The sequence below is a fragment of the Plasmodium malariae genome (genome assembly GCF_900090045.1).
Source record: "Plasmodium malariae genome assembly, chromosome: 13".
NCBI lineage: Eukaryota > Apicomplexa > Aconoidasida > Haemosporida > Plasmodiidae > Plasmodium > Plasmodium malariae.
The window spans coordinates 517,875-535,349 of record NC_041787.1 but is presented as its reverse complement, the minus strand read 5'-3'; the positions used below and the strand labels follow the sequence as shown (position 1 = coordinate 535,349).

Sequence of the window (17,475 nt, the reverse complement as noted above, 5' to 3'; positions counted from 1 at the left end):
TTTTAAACACTACAAGCACAGCAATATATAGATTAAATGAAAAATTTGCCTTCTTTGTAGAAAGGAATTAGTGAAAAAGAGTATAGTTCTCATATTATGCATAATAATATAATTAAATAAATTAAAATATTAGTAAGAGAGAACTTTTAGCATATATAAAAAAAAAAGATTTTAAGAAAAATAAAATATTAATCTTTTTTCCTCATTTTCACTAAGAATAACATTATTATATATAAATATAATTATTTTATAAATACATAATTTTAGAAATTCTAAAAATGAACTTAAAAATAAAGGGAAAAATGATAAAGGTAAATTGTGAACTAAGATTATAAAAAGGAAAATAAAATGTAAATATAACTTAATGGTTTTACTATAAAAAATATATATTCTAATGGATTAATATACCTATCGACGAAGCTCAATTTTTTTTTTCTTTTTAAACAAGTTCATTATATAAGTATACAAAACGTAACAACATTTTAAACATCCACCCCTTAAAAAAAAATTTATATACAGATATATATATATATATATTATACGTACACATACGTTTAATTTAAATAGGGTGGAGTAAATATATTTGCTCTTTAAATGCTTTTGCACATTTTATACATAATCGACTAAGCAGTTAAGTAAAAATATATTTATTGTCATATTTAAGTTCTTCGAAATTATTTAAACCACTTTACTTTTAAAAACAAAATTGTTGTATCGTTTTAAATCAAGCATGAGAAATATTTTAACTTTTAAAAATTGCAGCTTTCAGCTTATGTGCCCTTTCAAATATTCTGTCATCATTTCTGAATAACGAAAAAAATATCTTTTGAAAGGTGTATATAAAGTACATGACTAATCATTGAGGTTATACACATATATAAATTTACGTAATAACATTACTCCTGTAAATACATAAACATCCTTATGTAAAAATATTCAATAAGTCTAAAACCCTTCATATATTTTACTTCAGAGACTTTTCGTTTTAATGTGTTTCCTATTGAGAGTAAATGGGTAATTCTTGTGTAATATAATCTGCTAGAACAACATTTTTCATAGCACTTTTTTTTTTTTTTTGTTTGTTACTTCCTTTCTCTTTAACAATAAGACGATAAAATAAAGTGCACAAAAATAACAAAACGAAAAAAAAAAATTTTATGCAATCAGGAATAAGCGAAAATCCATATACCTAATACTATGTGCAAACATGTTATCAAAACCATAAATGTATTTGTGCTTATTTAATTCTTAGTAATTTATTTTCCGAATTATATGTATATTATTATTTAATATATAAATATGTATGTATATATATATATATATATATATATATATATATATATATTTCTTTTTGCTCCAAAAATGTCCTTTCTTTCTCTTTTAACAGTTTACATATACGTAAATGTAATATATATATATATATATACATGTACATAATTTCAAAGTTTTTCTTTTTTTTTAATTTTTTGAACGTTCTAACAAATTTTATTTAATTATTTCCTATGATATAGTAGTACAGTAGATACCATAGTATATAACATTTTTCTCGTTTCTTTTAAATTTATAATTTTAAATTGATATAAAAAAAAAAAAAATTAACCGCATTCAATTATGTTCACAGGGCGTATAAGGTTATATTTTTAAGGAAAATAACAATAATTGAAAATAAGCACCATGCATACATGTTTGAAATATATGTAAAGCGTACATGTATGCATATATATATATATATGCATAATAATTTCCCGTATATTCATTTCTTACCGTTTTCAAGTTCATTTTTTATTGAGAAGTAATAATACTTATATATACAGATCACATGAGTACAACGCGTACTTTTTTTACCTTGTCACGAACATTTAATAAATAAAATATAATAAAATACTTTCTAAAAGGAATCAAAGCAAAAAAGAAGAAGCAATATACATTGGAGAAATATATAGCTAAAATATTTCGGAAAATTTAACCGCAAAATAGCAGAAACTATTGGGAAAATAGTGTGAACGTACTGCTAACGTACTACGAAAATATGAAAACATTATAACCAATTTATAACGAAAATATAATGAAAATGCAACAAAAAATATTACCACGTTTTCAACTTTGTAAAAAAAAAAAATATATTTAAACATATGTTTTTTCAATTTTTTTGCACTTAAACCAACCTCCAAATATTAGTAATTACTTGTTCTCGTTTAATGAAGAAAAAAAGGGATTTGAAAAAAGCGTATTCTAATAAGCATATATAAAAAAAAGAAAAAGCAAAAAAAAAAAAAATAAATAATGTTACTTGAAGAATGACCGCAAATTTAAAGAAAAAAACAGTCTTATACTTTTTAGATGAAAATTTAAATGATAATATTTATAGTGAAAGTGAAAAGGTTTTTTTAAAGAACAATGTAAATTGGAACAAAATAAATATATTGAGTAATTCAAACAATAAAGAACAGGAAAAGAATAAGATGATAGAGGTAAGAAAAGACTACATTGTTGATAATAGCAATAATGATATCATAAGTAATAATAAAAGTTTTACAAAAATTAAACACTATGATTTGCGGAATAATAACTCAGCTATTAATGTAAACAAAGTTATAAGTGAAAGTACCTTAAGGAAAAGAAAATACGAGAGCTTGGCAGGGGAATATGAAAAAAGAAAAAAGAATTCATTACTATCATCATTATCATCACCATCAAATGATTTTGACGATGATGACGTTTCCTATCTAAGTATAGATAGAGAAAACATTACACACAAGTGCGATTTGGAAAATGCTGAGAAGCGTAAAAACGTATATTTAAATTATCGTGGTAGGGAAAATGAATTTAATTGGGGGGAATATTTTAAAGAGAATAATAGAATTTTAAGCAATACAGAAATGGACAAGGATGATGTAGGTTGTGGCAACATGAACAGTGGAAAAAGTAGTAGTAATAATGAAAACAGTGAGAATAATAGTAACGAAAATAGCACTAGTAAGAGTACAAATAATAAGGTGGAAAAAATAAAAATTGGCAATATTTATGGCTCATTTATGGAAGACATAAAAGATTCATTTATTTTGACAAAAAATATGAAGAAGAGTTTTAAATGTTTTATTGAAAAGAAAAATAAAAAAGAAAAGGAAAAAAAAAAAAAAAAAAAAAATATTTAATAAATTTCCATTCCTCAAATTCGGATAATAATGATAACGGAGGTTATAAAGAATATGGTATATTATGCACTGATGAAATAAAAACAAATAATTTAAAAGTAGGAAAAAGACTTCCGTCTAATAATTCTTTAAAAAATTTCTCAAGCAATATTACTTCTACTTCTACGAAGGTTTCCATTTTACACAAGGATATATATACTTATTTCCAAAAGAAGAATGAACAATGTGTTAATAAGAATAATGTAGTGGAAGATTATGAATTAAAATATAGTATTAGTAATATATATAAAAAAGGAGAAAATTATATATTAGAAGATACCCAAAGATATGGAGAAGGTAGAATTATTGATAAGAGCTTGAATGATATTTATGCAGATATGCAATCATTTGAAAATGAAGCTCAGTTTTTTACTCCGGATCCTGTGAGCGATTATAAGAGCCAAGTAGACACAGAAGTATTAGAAGATGGGAATGTAGCCAAAAATAGTATTTCTAAAAGAGGCAAAGGTTCTTATAAAGGTAAAAGGGGCACACAGAGGGACAAATTAGTTCTCTTCGAAAATTTGGCAAATAAAGAAAAGAAATTAGAGGTAGAAATGGATGAAGAAAAAGAAAAGGAAGAATCACATAACAACGATAGGTGCAGTTCAAATTATTACTTATATATTGAAAATACACAAAATGTTTCAATAAATAACAATCGAAATGAACATGATAATTTTCAAGAAATTAATAATCCTCTAGTTACAGAGAGCTCTTCTAATGTGTATAAAGGGAATGAAAAAAGTGAGAACAATGGTGTAGGTATAATAAGGAGAGAAAGAAGAATAGTTAATAGAAATAATAAATTAATAAACAAAGAAAATCCAGTACCAACTGAAAAGAAGACAACAACCGTCAAAAATGTAATAAAAGGTGTAGAGGGAAAACAAATGAATAAAGAAAATACGCAGATTGAAAGAAATAGAATCAAACAGGAACGGTGTGAAGATCTAATAAGCAAAGACTATATGCCCCAAAGAAATGGTGATGAAAATAGAAAAGTGAAAGGTGAAATGAATAGTCCACCTAGAATTAAGATGGAAATAGAGGAAAACAAAACAACTTCGCAGACGCACTTTGATGAACGGGACAGGAGCAGGCGGGAGCACGTAGAGGGAGGTACCTTGAAAGGTGCATCTCAAAATGTACCTCAAGATGTATCTCAAAATGTACCTCAAGATGTATCTCAAAATGTACCTCAAGATGTATCTCAAAATGTACCTCAAGATGTATCTCAAAATGTACCTAAAGATGTATCTCAAAATATACCTCAGGATATATCTCAAAATGTACCTCAAGATGTATCTCAAAATGTACCTAAAGATGTATCTCAAAATATACCTCAGGATATATCTCAAAATGTACCTCAAGATGTATCTCAAAATGTACCTAAAGATGTATCTCAAAATATACCTCAGGATATATCTCAAAATGTACCTCAAGATGTATCTCAAAATGTACCTAGAGATGTACCTGAAGATGCAGCACAACGTATAGCTCAGAGTGAAACCCGAAATGTATCCTTTAACAGGCGTAGCGATAGATTGGCTGATGCTAAAATGAAGTCAAAAAAGAGAAGCATTTTTTATGAAAATGTGTCAAGTAAAATTTCCAAAATTTTCTTTTTTACGTCAAAAAAATCTAGTGGTGATTCTGATGATAATTTAGAAAATGAAAAAGAAATATCAAGTGAAAAGTCTGTTGTAGATAAGGAAATGGCAAGAGAAAAATCTGTTGTAGATAGGGAAATGGCAAGAGAAAAATCTGTTGTAGATAGGGAAATGTTAAACGAACAGTTTACTATAGACAAGGAGAGGGCACGTGAAAAATCCACTGTAGGCAAAAAACGTATTGCAGATGAAAAAGAGGGTGAATGTACAACTAACAGGGAGATCTCAGTAAAAGAACAATTAATAGAGAAAAATTATGCGAACAAACTATTGGACATAGGTGAAGACAGTAGTGAAATAAAAAAAAGGAACTCATCAAATGGTAAGATTGATGACAATAATGCTAATTCGGATAGAAGTTCGGAGAAGGAAGATGATACACATATTGATAATATTCAAATTGGTGAAAATATTGATGGAGAAAATGAAGACAATAAAATGGAAGGAAATCAACGGGAAAACGAAAACTCCGAGGAGAAAGAAAAGGATAACAAAGATTCTAATAAAACAATAACTAGTGTAAAAAAAGAAAATAACAGTAGAAATAATGTGGATGTAGAATTACGAACATGTAATATTTGTAATATGGTATTTGCAAATAACAAATTAATGCAAAGACATGTGATGAGCGTACATTCGAATGAAAGACCATATGAATGTGAAATTTGTCTAAAGAGATATAAAAGAGCAGATCATTTAAAACTACATAGAATGAAACATGATATAAACAAAGAAGAAAAGAAGTTTCAGTGCTCAATATGTCAGCTTATTTTCAAAACATCAAGGCAGTCTTATAATTGTAAACTCAAGCATTTGAAAGATTCAAAAAATAATTGTTCAAATATGTCCTCGATAGATATAGAAAAGTTAACTGAGAATATTTTACCTTTGAATAATGATTCATTCGAAAAAAGGGGTAACGAAATTACTGATATGGCTGAGAGTAGTGGTGAAGGAGATGTTGAGAAGGGAAATAATGTAGAAGGTGGGAAAACAAATAATAAAGTAAATAATAAAAGTAGTAGAGAAAAGGAAGGGGAAAAAAGCGGGGAGTTGCAATGCAGTAACAATGAAAATAACATGAATAACGAATTAGAAAATATAGAAGAGCGAAATACAGGACAAACAGATAGCGACACATTGATTGAAAAAAATGTAATTAAAAAAGAAACTCTTTCACCCAGTAGCATTTCAATAGAAATAAGAACATGTAATGTATGCAATATGGTATTTGCAAATAAGAAATTAATGAAAAGACATTTAATGTGTGTACATTCAGATTCTCGACCTTATAAATGTGAGTTATGCATAAAGACATATAAAAGATCAGATCATTTGAAAAAACATATTTTAACACATAAAGATAATAAAGAAAAAGTAAAATATAATTGTTTAATTTGTCAGTTAAGTTTTGATACACCAAAAGAATTGAGAACTCATAAAATTAGACATTATACATGTCCATATGAAAATTGTTCTTACTCCTATTCTACTATTTCAAAAATGAAATATCATTTAAATAAGCATAAGTGTAACCTTTTTTATTCTTGTCCAGCGTGTGAAAAGAAATTTCTTATATATAAAGAATTCATACAGCATAAAAGAAATTGTTTTAAAAAAAAATATGTTTGTTTACAATGTAATAAAATATATCTACACATTAATGGTTATAATAAACATGTTAAAAAGGTACATTTAAATATTTGTCAGAATTATAAATGCACAATAAATAATTGTAGCAAAGAATTTTCGTCCGAATTTAGTTTAAAGGAACATGTAATTAACTTCCATCATCATGTTAAGAGATTTTTTTGCTCCAAGTGTAATATGTCTTTTGGATATAGGAGTTCATTTAGAAGACATAACATTTATATTCATTCGTAAGACGCACATGAACTAATTTAGGAGTGTAAGAGATTAACAGCAATGTTGGAGAAGCAAAATTTACTAAGTTGTCATTTGCTTATATTTGTTTAAAAAAAAAAAAAAAAAAAAATTAGTGAACATGCATAAAACATTCCGATATTTTTTTCTTGTTTATTTAAATATGAAGACATTTGTTTCCTATAAACATTTTGCTTGATAGCTAAGTGAATAGCAAATAGTTTTCAAAATTATTGTGATTCTCCTCTGTCCCGCCTTAGAACATTGCACAGATTAGGCACATTTCTCATAGGTACATTCCTACATACGTATATTATTGCCTTCTTTTGATATGTATATATATATATGCAAATATATTATTTACACTGTTATTTTTTAATACATATATATATATTTATATTATATATACAGTTGTGTTTTAAGAAAAAACAAGTTTCTTCGTGTAACTCAAAATTTTGTCATTCATTTTTTGGACAAGTTTTTTATTTTAATGAGTTATTCACGTTCGTGGCACCAGTGTGTATATGTGTGCATTTGGTTGTACACTTAAAAATTTTTACACACCCATATCTATGTTTATGCAACCGTATGTTTAAACATAGTTACCTTTATATAAGCTTTCCTCCATTTGTGAAGTTAAAAATTTTTTTTTTTTTTCTTTTATTTATTTATGTCCCTTTTTTTTTTTTTAAAGTGTTAAATGAATGCAACACATATTTTTATTAATTTATATAATATGTGGACATATGCTTATCAAATTTTATTTTGCACTGTGATTTTTATTTTAAAAGAATATTCTATTAAAACTGATAATTTATCAAAAAAAAAAAAATTTAGTTTCATAATTTTTTGTACACGAAAATGGTAATGAAAAAAAGTTTCTTTAATTTTTCATTAAATTAATATTTATAATTAAAAAAAAAGAAAAAAAAAAATTCAATCTTTTTCTGATATAAAAGGATTCGATATTTCTTGTGTACCATCAACTGGTGTAATCAGGGCAACCTACAAAAGCGGAAGGGGGAAAAAAAAACAAGAAAGCAGATGACAAATAATAGAAAACGGTCAATAATTAAAACTGAATAAAAAAAAAAAAAAAAAAAAAAAAATACCGATGTTCCCCTTGCTACAATTAAACCAATATTTCTGGTTTTTTCTGTTATAACAAAGCTGTCGTTTGGGTCTGCAAAAAAAAAAAGAAAAATTAAAAAATATATATATTGTAGAATAAAACATTACATGTCTTTTTTATGGGTATATATATTTTTTTTCCATTTCTACCTCTTATATATTCTTGTGTTTTATCTAAAACTAAATTGAAAATAGCGTCATGACCAATTAAATTTCCAACAACTAAATGGAAAAAAAGTAAAATAAATAAAGTAAAATAAATGAAGTGAAATATACAAAGTGAAATAAATAAAGTAAAATATATAAAGTGAAATATACAAAGTAAAATATACAAAGTGAAATAAACAGAGTAAAATAAATAAAATACAATGAAGTAAAATGAAATAAATTATCACATATATAATACCAAGAGCATAATTAACCACATGAACTGTATGCATATTTATATAAATAGGAAAATACAAAAATTGAACGCCAATAAAGAAAAAAAATAAAAAAGTTGCACATATTTATTCATAATAAAATTATATTAAGAACGCATTATTTCCTAATTAACAAATACATAATGTGTTTGCGTATATTACTTTATAGTTTTGTTTTATTTTCATTTAATGATTACCTTCTCTGCCTCCATCGAATTTCACCCGAATCTTCTGGTTCATAAATTTCTTAATGTCTGTCATAAATTTGTTATCTTTATTTTGTCCTCGAGCTTTAGGTAATACTGACATTTTCAGAATAATTGGGTACAAAATTGAATACAAATAAATAAGTATTTTTTTGTTGTTTATTTCTTTTTTTTGGTTTGATAAAAATTAGTTTTTTTTGAAATCAAAAAAAAGTTTTAAGAAAAAGGAGTAACTTAAATATAGTCTTATAAAAAAAAAATATGTTTTCTATTTGATTATCATGAGTTCATCCTTGGGTAACTATACTAATATTAATAAAACAAAAAAAAAAAAGAAATAAAAATTCTATTTTGAGCCTCTTATATCTTTTTTGTTTATTTTATTTTATTGAATAGAATTATAAAAATAATTTGAAATTTCTGATAAGCAATTTTAAGCAATTAAAATTTTGCGCTACGTTTATTGGCTCTTCTTAATGGTCACTATTTATTTTCATATGTGTAATATAACATTACTTCTGTTATGTTTTTCAAACATAACCATAGAATTACTAAAAAAAAAATTTGTTTTTTATTTTTTCTTTTTGTTAAGTTTTTGGCCATGAATTATTTTCTCGTGGGTTATGCTGTGTTGCTTATTTTTATTTTGTTTTGTTTTATTTTTTCCCTATAGAACATAGTTTATAAGTCGTATAGTTATACTTTCTTTTCCTTTGCAGATAATATCTTACAATTTTATTTGAAAATAAATTTTTATTTGCATTTTTTTGTAGATCCTTTAATGTTCTACAGCACGAATAAGGACATTTACCAGTGTGTTTTATTTAATTATATACCGTTATATGTACATTTTTTTTTTTTTTATATATATGCATTTGCAATAATTTGACAGATATGCAATTTTGTAATTTTGTAATTCTCATTTTTGCAATTTTGCATTTTTGCAATTTTGTATTTTTATAATTTTATTATCTTATAATTTTTTTTTTTACAATTACAAGCATTATTCTAACACTGTGCACTGTCGCACGCAATAAAATTAGTAGAGAAAAAAATATTACGTATATAATGTTTTTGCAACTTATATTTTGAAATTTAATGTAAATATGTTACCATCATTTTTGTTGTGATTTTTTATTTGTCATATTTTTCATATTCGTCATTTTTGTCATATTTTTCATTTTAGTAATTTTTGTCCTATTTGTCCTATTTGTCATTTTTGTTATATTTGTCCTTTTTATCATTTTTGTTATATTTGATTTTTTTTCATTTTTGTCATAGTTTCCATATTCGTTATTTTTGTCGTATATGCCATATTCGTTATTTTTATCGTATATCTGTTATAATTTTTTTTTGCGCTTTTTTTCCTTTTTTTTGTTTTTGGCAAAACGTATACTGTAACATTACACGAAGTACATATTTTATTTTTCCATTTTTCGAAGATCATTTTAGCAAAATTAATTCGCACATTCTTCATTTTACTTCATTAGCTGCTGATAAAAAGCGCTGGAGAATTTGCATAAATTATTCTTCTATTTTATCCAATGGTACAATAACAAGATACACATATATTTTATACATGTATGAATATCATAAAGTTTTGTTGGTTTTTTTTAGTTTGTTTTTTTTTAGTTTGTTTTTTTAGTTTGTTTTGTTTTAACTTTTTTTTAATTTTTTTTTTGTTTTGCTTATCTCTTAGTTCGTTTTTTCACAGTGAAGCATATCATTGTGGTATTTCTTCCTCATGCGTACATTTTTTTTTGCAACGGTATATTATTTTAGAAAAAAGAAAAAATATGACTAATGTAATTAAGGCAATTCCAAATGAAGAGAAAGACAAATGCATAAATTTAAATGATATAAGGCAAAATGCGAAGAAGTATAATTGGCTGGAAAAAACAGAGAAAGAGAATAATTATGTTTTTTCAAAGGATCATGTAAAAATTAACATTATAGGTTTAAAAGGACTTGTAACTGTTGAAATACAGTTATTAAGTGGAGTTTATTATAAAATGTGTAGAAGTAATTTAAGGAAAGATGAAATTTGTGATTTATTCTCATGTACAAATTATAACTATAATGATGATGTGTTAAATAAAACAGTGTTAAGTAATAATTATAATTTATCTGTACAAGAAAAAATTGATCTTTTTAATAAAAATGACAAGAATTTTTTAAAAAATGTAAAATGTAAAGATATTTTTATCAATAATGAAAATGGTAATAATAAATTACACAAAATAAATACAGAGATAAAAACAAAAATAAAAAATAATTTAACAAGTAATAGGAAGAAAACAATTGCAGACTTAAAAAAAGAAGGAACTTACATATTTGGTGAAGAGAAATCTGGAATACCAAGCAAATTAAATCAATCCGAATATATGCCAAGTGACAAAATAATAATGAACTCATTAAAGTTTTCCAACTCAAGCTTGGATACTATTCACACCAATTATAAAAGTAATTACGAAATGAAAGGAATTAAAAAAGCAATTCTTTTGAAAGAAGATAATCTTAGTAAGGAAAAAAATAATATACTACAAGAAGAAAAAGTAATCGAAAAAAGGTTGAAACAGTACAATTCGTGTGACAGTAATATTATTGATAAAAATGTAGAAGACTCCAGGGAGCATTTACCAAAAGCAGAAAAAAAATACATGAACCTGATGGGGAAAACATTATCCTTATATGATAAAACAAAAATGAATTTAGGTATAATTCCAGCAGAATTGCATGTTTATAGTATGTGTATTTTGGATAAAAGTGGTGAACAGAAAGAGGAGGAGCATAAGAAACAACAAGGAGAGAAAAATAAGGGACAAGAAATAGAGAAGGATAAGGTACAAGAAGAAGAGAAGTATAGGCAACAGCTTGTGGGAAATTCCTCTGTACAAGGTGGCGAAGTAGTAGCACATGCTTATGAGGACGATTTTACCTACCAAAATATGAAAAATGAAGAAAATATTAATTCAAAAAATTTGCAAAAATGCAATAAACACAAAAATGTAGTTTACAAAAAAAAAAACATTAAGATAAGAAAAGATCAGTTTGAAACTTTTCTTAATAATTACTACGATGCAAAAAAATGTTCATATATCTCAAACAACTTGATTATACATTACAGTAATAAATTTAATGCTTCTAGTAACTTCAATAATACTTATATAAATTATAGGTATATTGGTTATAACACGAAATATCACGATATGCATAAACGTTTAATTACAAATAAAGCGTATGACCCATCTGAATTTTTCGATATTCTTACCCTTAATAAGCGTAATCTTAACATTGAAAAGGTATATTGCATGAGAGTAACCTCAGGTGATTTATTTGTTCAGAAAAATTCAAGTGAATATGTTAACATAAACTGTTACAGTAATTATGATGAAAATTATAACCATAACAGCAGTATACGCATTTCATCTTATCGTAAGAGATGTGGCATGAATTTATTTAGAAGCAGTAGTATAAGAAATATCAAAGATATAAGTAAAGACAATAAAAATTTCATAAATGGAGATAGTATAAGAAACAAAAATGACAACAATATAATCAGTGTAGATAATAACGACAATTACTCCATTGAATATTTAGATAATTATAGCAATAGGAATAATATGAAAAAAGTGTACAGTGAATTGAGGAACAACAATAAAAGTACTTATCAAACATATAATGTAAGTAACATAGATGCCTTTGTTGTACATACAAGAAATAGCACTATAAATAAGTATAATATGATGAACTATAAGTATGCGAAAAGAAACATAGGTTGGAACATATATGATATAAATCGCCCAATATATGAACCAATTTTTGATGGAAATAATAACGTAAAGGGTGATAACTATCGTTATGCAAACAAAAAGAGTAGAAAATATAATTATTATAACGCATTTCGAAGAAAACATTTTAATAAGAAACAGGATTTTAATCCTAATGATTATGGATTCACATTTGAAAAAAAGGAAAAATATAAATATAAGAAGAATAATTATAAGTATTACAAATACTACTACCCCATAAAAAATTACAATTTAAGCTATTTAAAATTTTCGAATATCAATCGTAATAATTCTTTCGGCACAACCTTAAATAACAACCCATGTGGAGGCCAGTCTGACAAATGTGGTAGGAATAATGCAAGTTTTTACGCATTACATGAGAAAAAAAATAATGAAAAGAATAGTTACAGTAATATTAAAAATAAGTGCACTAATAATAGCAGTGACAATAAAAATGAGAGGGGAAATAAAAAAGGTAGTAATAATAGTAAGAGTAATTGTAATAATGTCAATTCAGCACTTTGGAATAAAAGTAATGTACCTGGTGAAAACAGTTTGGGTTTTTTTCCCGAAGACCTCAGGTTTAGTAAAACACAGCGAGGTTATAAAACAAACTATGGTAATAAATTATATATTAACAAAAAAAAAGGTGATAAATGGGGAATAACCGAATTTGGTGCAAAATTTGGTGCAAATATAAGAACAAAAGTAATAAATAATCTTGAAGCAGAAATATATAACAAATTATCATATTTAAAATATTTTAAACATGATCCAACTAATTCAATACCGAGATATCACTGTAAACTAAAGCATTTATTAGGTGCAAGGAATAAGAAAAAATTACATACATGGTTAAAAAATATGTTAACTACAAACACATGTGCATACTGTTATGAAGAATTTGATAATTTAGAGAACTTGGAAAATCATTTTATGCAAATAAAAACACATATGATTTTTTATTGTTGCGAGAAGCCATTTCCTTCGTTGAAATATCTGCGTATGCACCTTAAAAGGGAAAAACACAATGGGTATATTTATTATTATTAGCGCTGATAGTACTGCAAGAGATATAAGAACCGTACGTATTAATGTTCACGTTGGTAGTGTTAATGTTCACGTTGGTAGTGTTAATGTTCACGTTGGTAGTGTTAATATTCACGCTGGTAGTGTTAATGTTCACGTTGGTAATGTTGATGTTAACATTAGCAACATTAATGTTGATTATGCTTTTTTTCTGTTTTATTTTCCTTACAAATTAGTGGCGTGCTCATTTTTTTACTATACATTGTAAAATATTAAATATGTCACAATCTCTACACACATATATATATTTTTTCGTAATTTTCCTTTTATGCCATATTGCATTTTTTGTACAAATTTTTCATTATTTTATTTTTTTAGTATTACGTTTCGTTATTTCACATTTTAAATGTTCGACCATATTATTTGAAGTTATAATACGTTATAGTTATAATTGTATTAAAATAATACTCACCTCTTTTTAGTAAATCATAAAGCTTTTTTGGCCTTATTCATTTATTTTTTCTTTTATTTTCAACCCACATGATGTTGTTTCGTGTAATGTTACTTCCTATTTTATTTATTTTTTTTTTTTTTTGTACTTGATTATTTTTATGATTTTTCATACACACAGTTTGTATTTAATTCTAATGTAACTTTTTTTTATTATTTATTTTTTTTTTTTTTCGTTTTGTCTTTAAGATTTTATCATTTTTTTTATTTATTCTGTTTTATTTTAATTAAAAATTTTCCTTCTATTTCGTCTTTTACTATTATCGTACTGTTCTATTTTTCCCTATCTCGTTCCTTCATGTTATGTAATAAATAGGTAAATTAATGTGAAAGCAGTCTTTAAATAAAATAAAAAAAAATTATTCCTGTTTTTCAATTTAAAAAGCTACATATAAAAAGTTGTTTATCTTTTTTTTTCTTGGGGTATTTGTCAAAATACTTACAGAATATGAATTTATATAAATTATGAAAATGTTCGCATTGTTAAAGAAAAGGAATAGACAAAACGAAGGTGAAAATTACCAAAAAAAAATATACTAAACAAAAGAAAGAGTTCCAAACTTTGAAACAAAATTTTGTTTAAGCAATTTTTTAATAAGAACAATGAAAAGCTTTTTTTCAGGCATAAAAAATATGTGTTCTCCATAACTATATGTACGAAATGAAAAATATAATTGGAAAAATAAAGGGAATGGAGAGAAAAGCGAAATTTAGTAAATAAAAGGTAGATAATAAAATGAAAGGGAACAAAGTATTAACGCATAACTAATATATAATTAATAGCTTTAATTGGAAAAATAAAAAATGAAATAATTTTAAAAATATGTATTTATTATAAAACAAAATATCATTTCAAATAACATGCTTTCTGAGCATATGTAATTATAAATCAAATTTATATTTTTTCAGTTTGCTCTCACGTTTCTCTTAAATATCTCTATATATTTTTCCCATATTTCCAAGTGAAATATTATACCTGTATTTATAAATATACAAATAACTGTGTGTTGTACATGGTAAATTTTGATAAAAGTTATTTGACAATCCCGGCTCACAAGTACATATTTAATTTCATTTATAAAGATTTCCAAAAATATAAATAATGAGTACGTTATTTATATTACATAGCTAATTTAGCAAAATCATAATGTAATAAATATAGTACAATTCATTTTTTTTTTTTTTTAATTTATGTATTCCTTTTCTTATCTGAACGTTCTTAATATAATTTGCTAAGTTAAATCTCTTTTTTTTTTTTTAATTGGTTATCATAAGAGATTTACCATTTAAAGTTGTTTTTTTGTGAAACCTGCACAAGTACAAATTACTTTTAACATATATATATATATTTTATATATGTATATATATTTATATTCGTATATACATGTATATACCAATCTAGCTAATTTTATGTATCTACATTTAATTATAAAAATGTAAAGCTAAACTGATTTTGTTATATGTGTTACTATTATATTATTCATTTATATTTTATAACTATTTATTGTTCATTAAAGTTTCTTTTACTCTCTTACAATATAATTAAAATAGGAAAATATGCAAAGCAGAAATTTTACAGGAAGTAAATTAACAAATAGTTCATCAAATACTATTGAAAATAAAGATAATATAGATAAAAAAGAAAATTATATAAAAGAAGTGGTTACTCCTTTAGGTGATATTTATATATTAAATGAAAAAACAAATGAAAAATTTATTAAAGGGACTCAGAGGAGTGATGGGACATTCAGAAAAAACATTCGCGTAAGAACCGATTATATGCCACAAGTAAGAACAAAAAGATAAGAAAGTTTCCACCTTTTTTTCGTAAATAGTTTAATGCGCACATATATTTATGCTCGTGTAGGTATATAAATATATACATGTATATATGCTTATATACATATATATATATATATATATGTGCTTAAAACGGGTAGGAGGAAAATTGTGTGTATCAGGTTAAAGGGAAAATATTAGAAGAACAAAATAAAAACAAATATATAAGTGAAAACATAGATAGTATCAAGGGTGTAAACTTAAATAATATTAAGAGTATAAACACATATAGCAGTGTAAACAAGACAGGTGAAAAAAAGGTACCAGGATGGAATCCTGTCAATGAAAATGAAAACGCAAAAAATTTAAAAAAAAAAAAGAAAAAAAAAAAGAAAGCGAAAAACGAGAAAACAGAAAATTGAATATATTTTTTAAAAGCAATGTAACACCATTATTGCTATATATTTTACAAACTTCAAGAAAAAGCCTAAAGTAACTGAAGTCATGGTAATTTTTATTTTTTTCCATTTTAAAATATCTATATTTCCCTTTTTCATTATTATATTTTTTTATAAGTATAAATATGATCTTAAATTATTAGCCATGCTTGCGTTCTTTTTTTATATATCTGTTCGTTTGTACATATTCGTAAATGTTATCCGTTATTTTATAACACCTTAGTTTGTCTTTTCTTTTTGTTTAAGAAGTTTGTTGCATGTACATTTTATTTTAAACATCTTTTTTTTTTTTTTTTGAAGCATAGATTATTTATTTTTTTCCTTTTAAACTGTTTTAACGTTTTATATAACAAAAAGAAAGTACTTCTAAAAATTATTGAAGAGAAGGGCATTCACGAAAATACTCTGCTTTTCCTTAGCATGATAATATCCAACGTTACTGCATTTTGATGTCTACATACATACATATATATATATACATACATATATATAATATTACATAAAAATGAAAAACTAGTTACAACCAGAATTAATAAAGTGTATAAGCTGCTTTTCATTCACTTAATAAAAGATATAGGCAATATCATTAGCGTACGATAATATTATATTTATTGTTATTACATCTTTACTGCACATGATTATGTGAACGTTTTTTTTTTTTAATTTTTTTAAGGTATAATAAAGATTTAATGAGTTCGGTAAAATAATAACAGTTGCGATTTCAAATTAAAAAATTTAAATATTATATATATATACATGTGAAAATTATTTCATATTTTAATTCAGAAAAAAAAAAATGAGTTTGATAAACATGAATGAAAAAATGAATAGTATGCAATAATATAAGGTTGCAATATGTGTGTATCCATGTATGTATGTATTGTACATATTATTAATATACAAATCATAGACACACTTTTTATGGTTTCTTTAAACATACTGCTCCAGGTTTTCCCGCACTTTTTTTTTAAATAATTTTTTTTTGTGAGCAATTTTAAAACAATAAAAAATAATATAATAATAATAATAAAAAATTATTATTATTGATTTATTCGAAAAAAACGGGATATACCGTTGCATATGAACACAATCCAATATATATTTTTTGCAACTAAAATTTTTCATTCAAAGTGTGTTATTTATTCTTAAACACTGTAACGTGGTATCATATACATAATGCATATACATACATATACAGAAAAGGCGTAGGGACACTAATAATAAGTTTTACTTAAAAAATACGTTAAATTTTTGGAATATCCCTCTATTATTCTAAAACATACTTTTTAAAATATAAAAACTACATCACATAAAAGCAAAATTAATAACAATAAAATATGGCATGTACGATATATGGCATATACATATATAAGTTAAGAAATACTAGCTTATGAAACT

The 17,475-nt window shown here is 24.7% G+C and overlaps 4 protein-coding genes across 4 annotated transcripts; 3 read left to right on the top strand and 1 right to left on the bottom strand.

The window, feature by feature from the left end:
- Window positions 1-2,297: 2,297 nt before the first annotated feature.
- KROX1 (zinc finger transcription factor, putative) lies at window positions 2,298-6,751 on the top strand (the record flags this gene model as incomplete). The annotated part of the gene is given in 2 exon segments (XM_029007161.1): window positions 2,298-3,125; window positions 3,140-6,751. The coding sequence occupies 2 exon segments, from the start codon at window positions 2,298-2,300 to the stop codon at window positions 6,749-6,751; spliced, it is 4,440 nt and encodes a 1,479-aa protein (XP_028863578.1).
- A 936-nt stretch (window positions 6,752-7,687) lies between these two features.
- LSM7 (U6 snRNA-associated Sm-like protein LSm7, putative) lies at window positions 7,688-8,613 on the bottom strand (the record flags this gene model as incomplete). Its single annotated transcript, XM_029007160.1, has 4 exons — window positions 7,688-7,756; window positions 7,864-7,934; window positions 8,033-8,104; window positions 8,502-8,613. The coding sequence occupies 4 exons, from the start codon at window positions 8,611-8,613 to the stop codon at window positions 7,688-7,690; spliced, it is 324 nt and encodes a 107-aa protein (XP_028863577.1).
- A 1,693-nt stretch (window positions 8,614-10,306) lies between these two features.
- On the top strand, window positions 10,307-13,354 carry PmUG01_13019000 (conserved Plasmodium protein, unknown function; the record flags this gene model as incomplete). The annotated part of the gene is made up of 1 exon (XM_029007159.1): window positions 10,307-13,354. The coding sequence occupies one exon, from the start codon at window positions 10,307-10,309 to the stop codon at window positions 13,352-13,354; it is 3,048 nt and encodes a 1,015-aa protein (XP_028863576.1).
- A 2,043-nt stretch (window positions 13,355-15,397) lies between these two features.
- On the top strand, window positions 15,398-16,041 carry PmUG01_13018900 (conserved Plasmodium protein, unknown function; the record flags this gene model as incomplete). Its single annotated transcript, XM_029007158.1, has 2 exons — window positions 15,398-15,628; window positions 15,802-16,041. 2 exons carry the CDS (start codon window positions 15,398-15,400, stop codon window positions 16,039-16,041), a joined length of 471 nt encoding a protein of 156 aa, XP_028863575.1.
- Window positions 16,042-17,475: the final 1,434 nt, after the last annotated feature.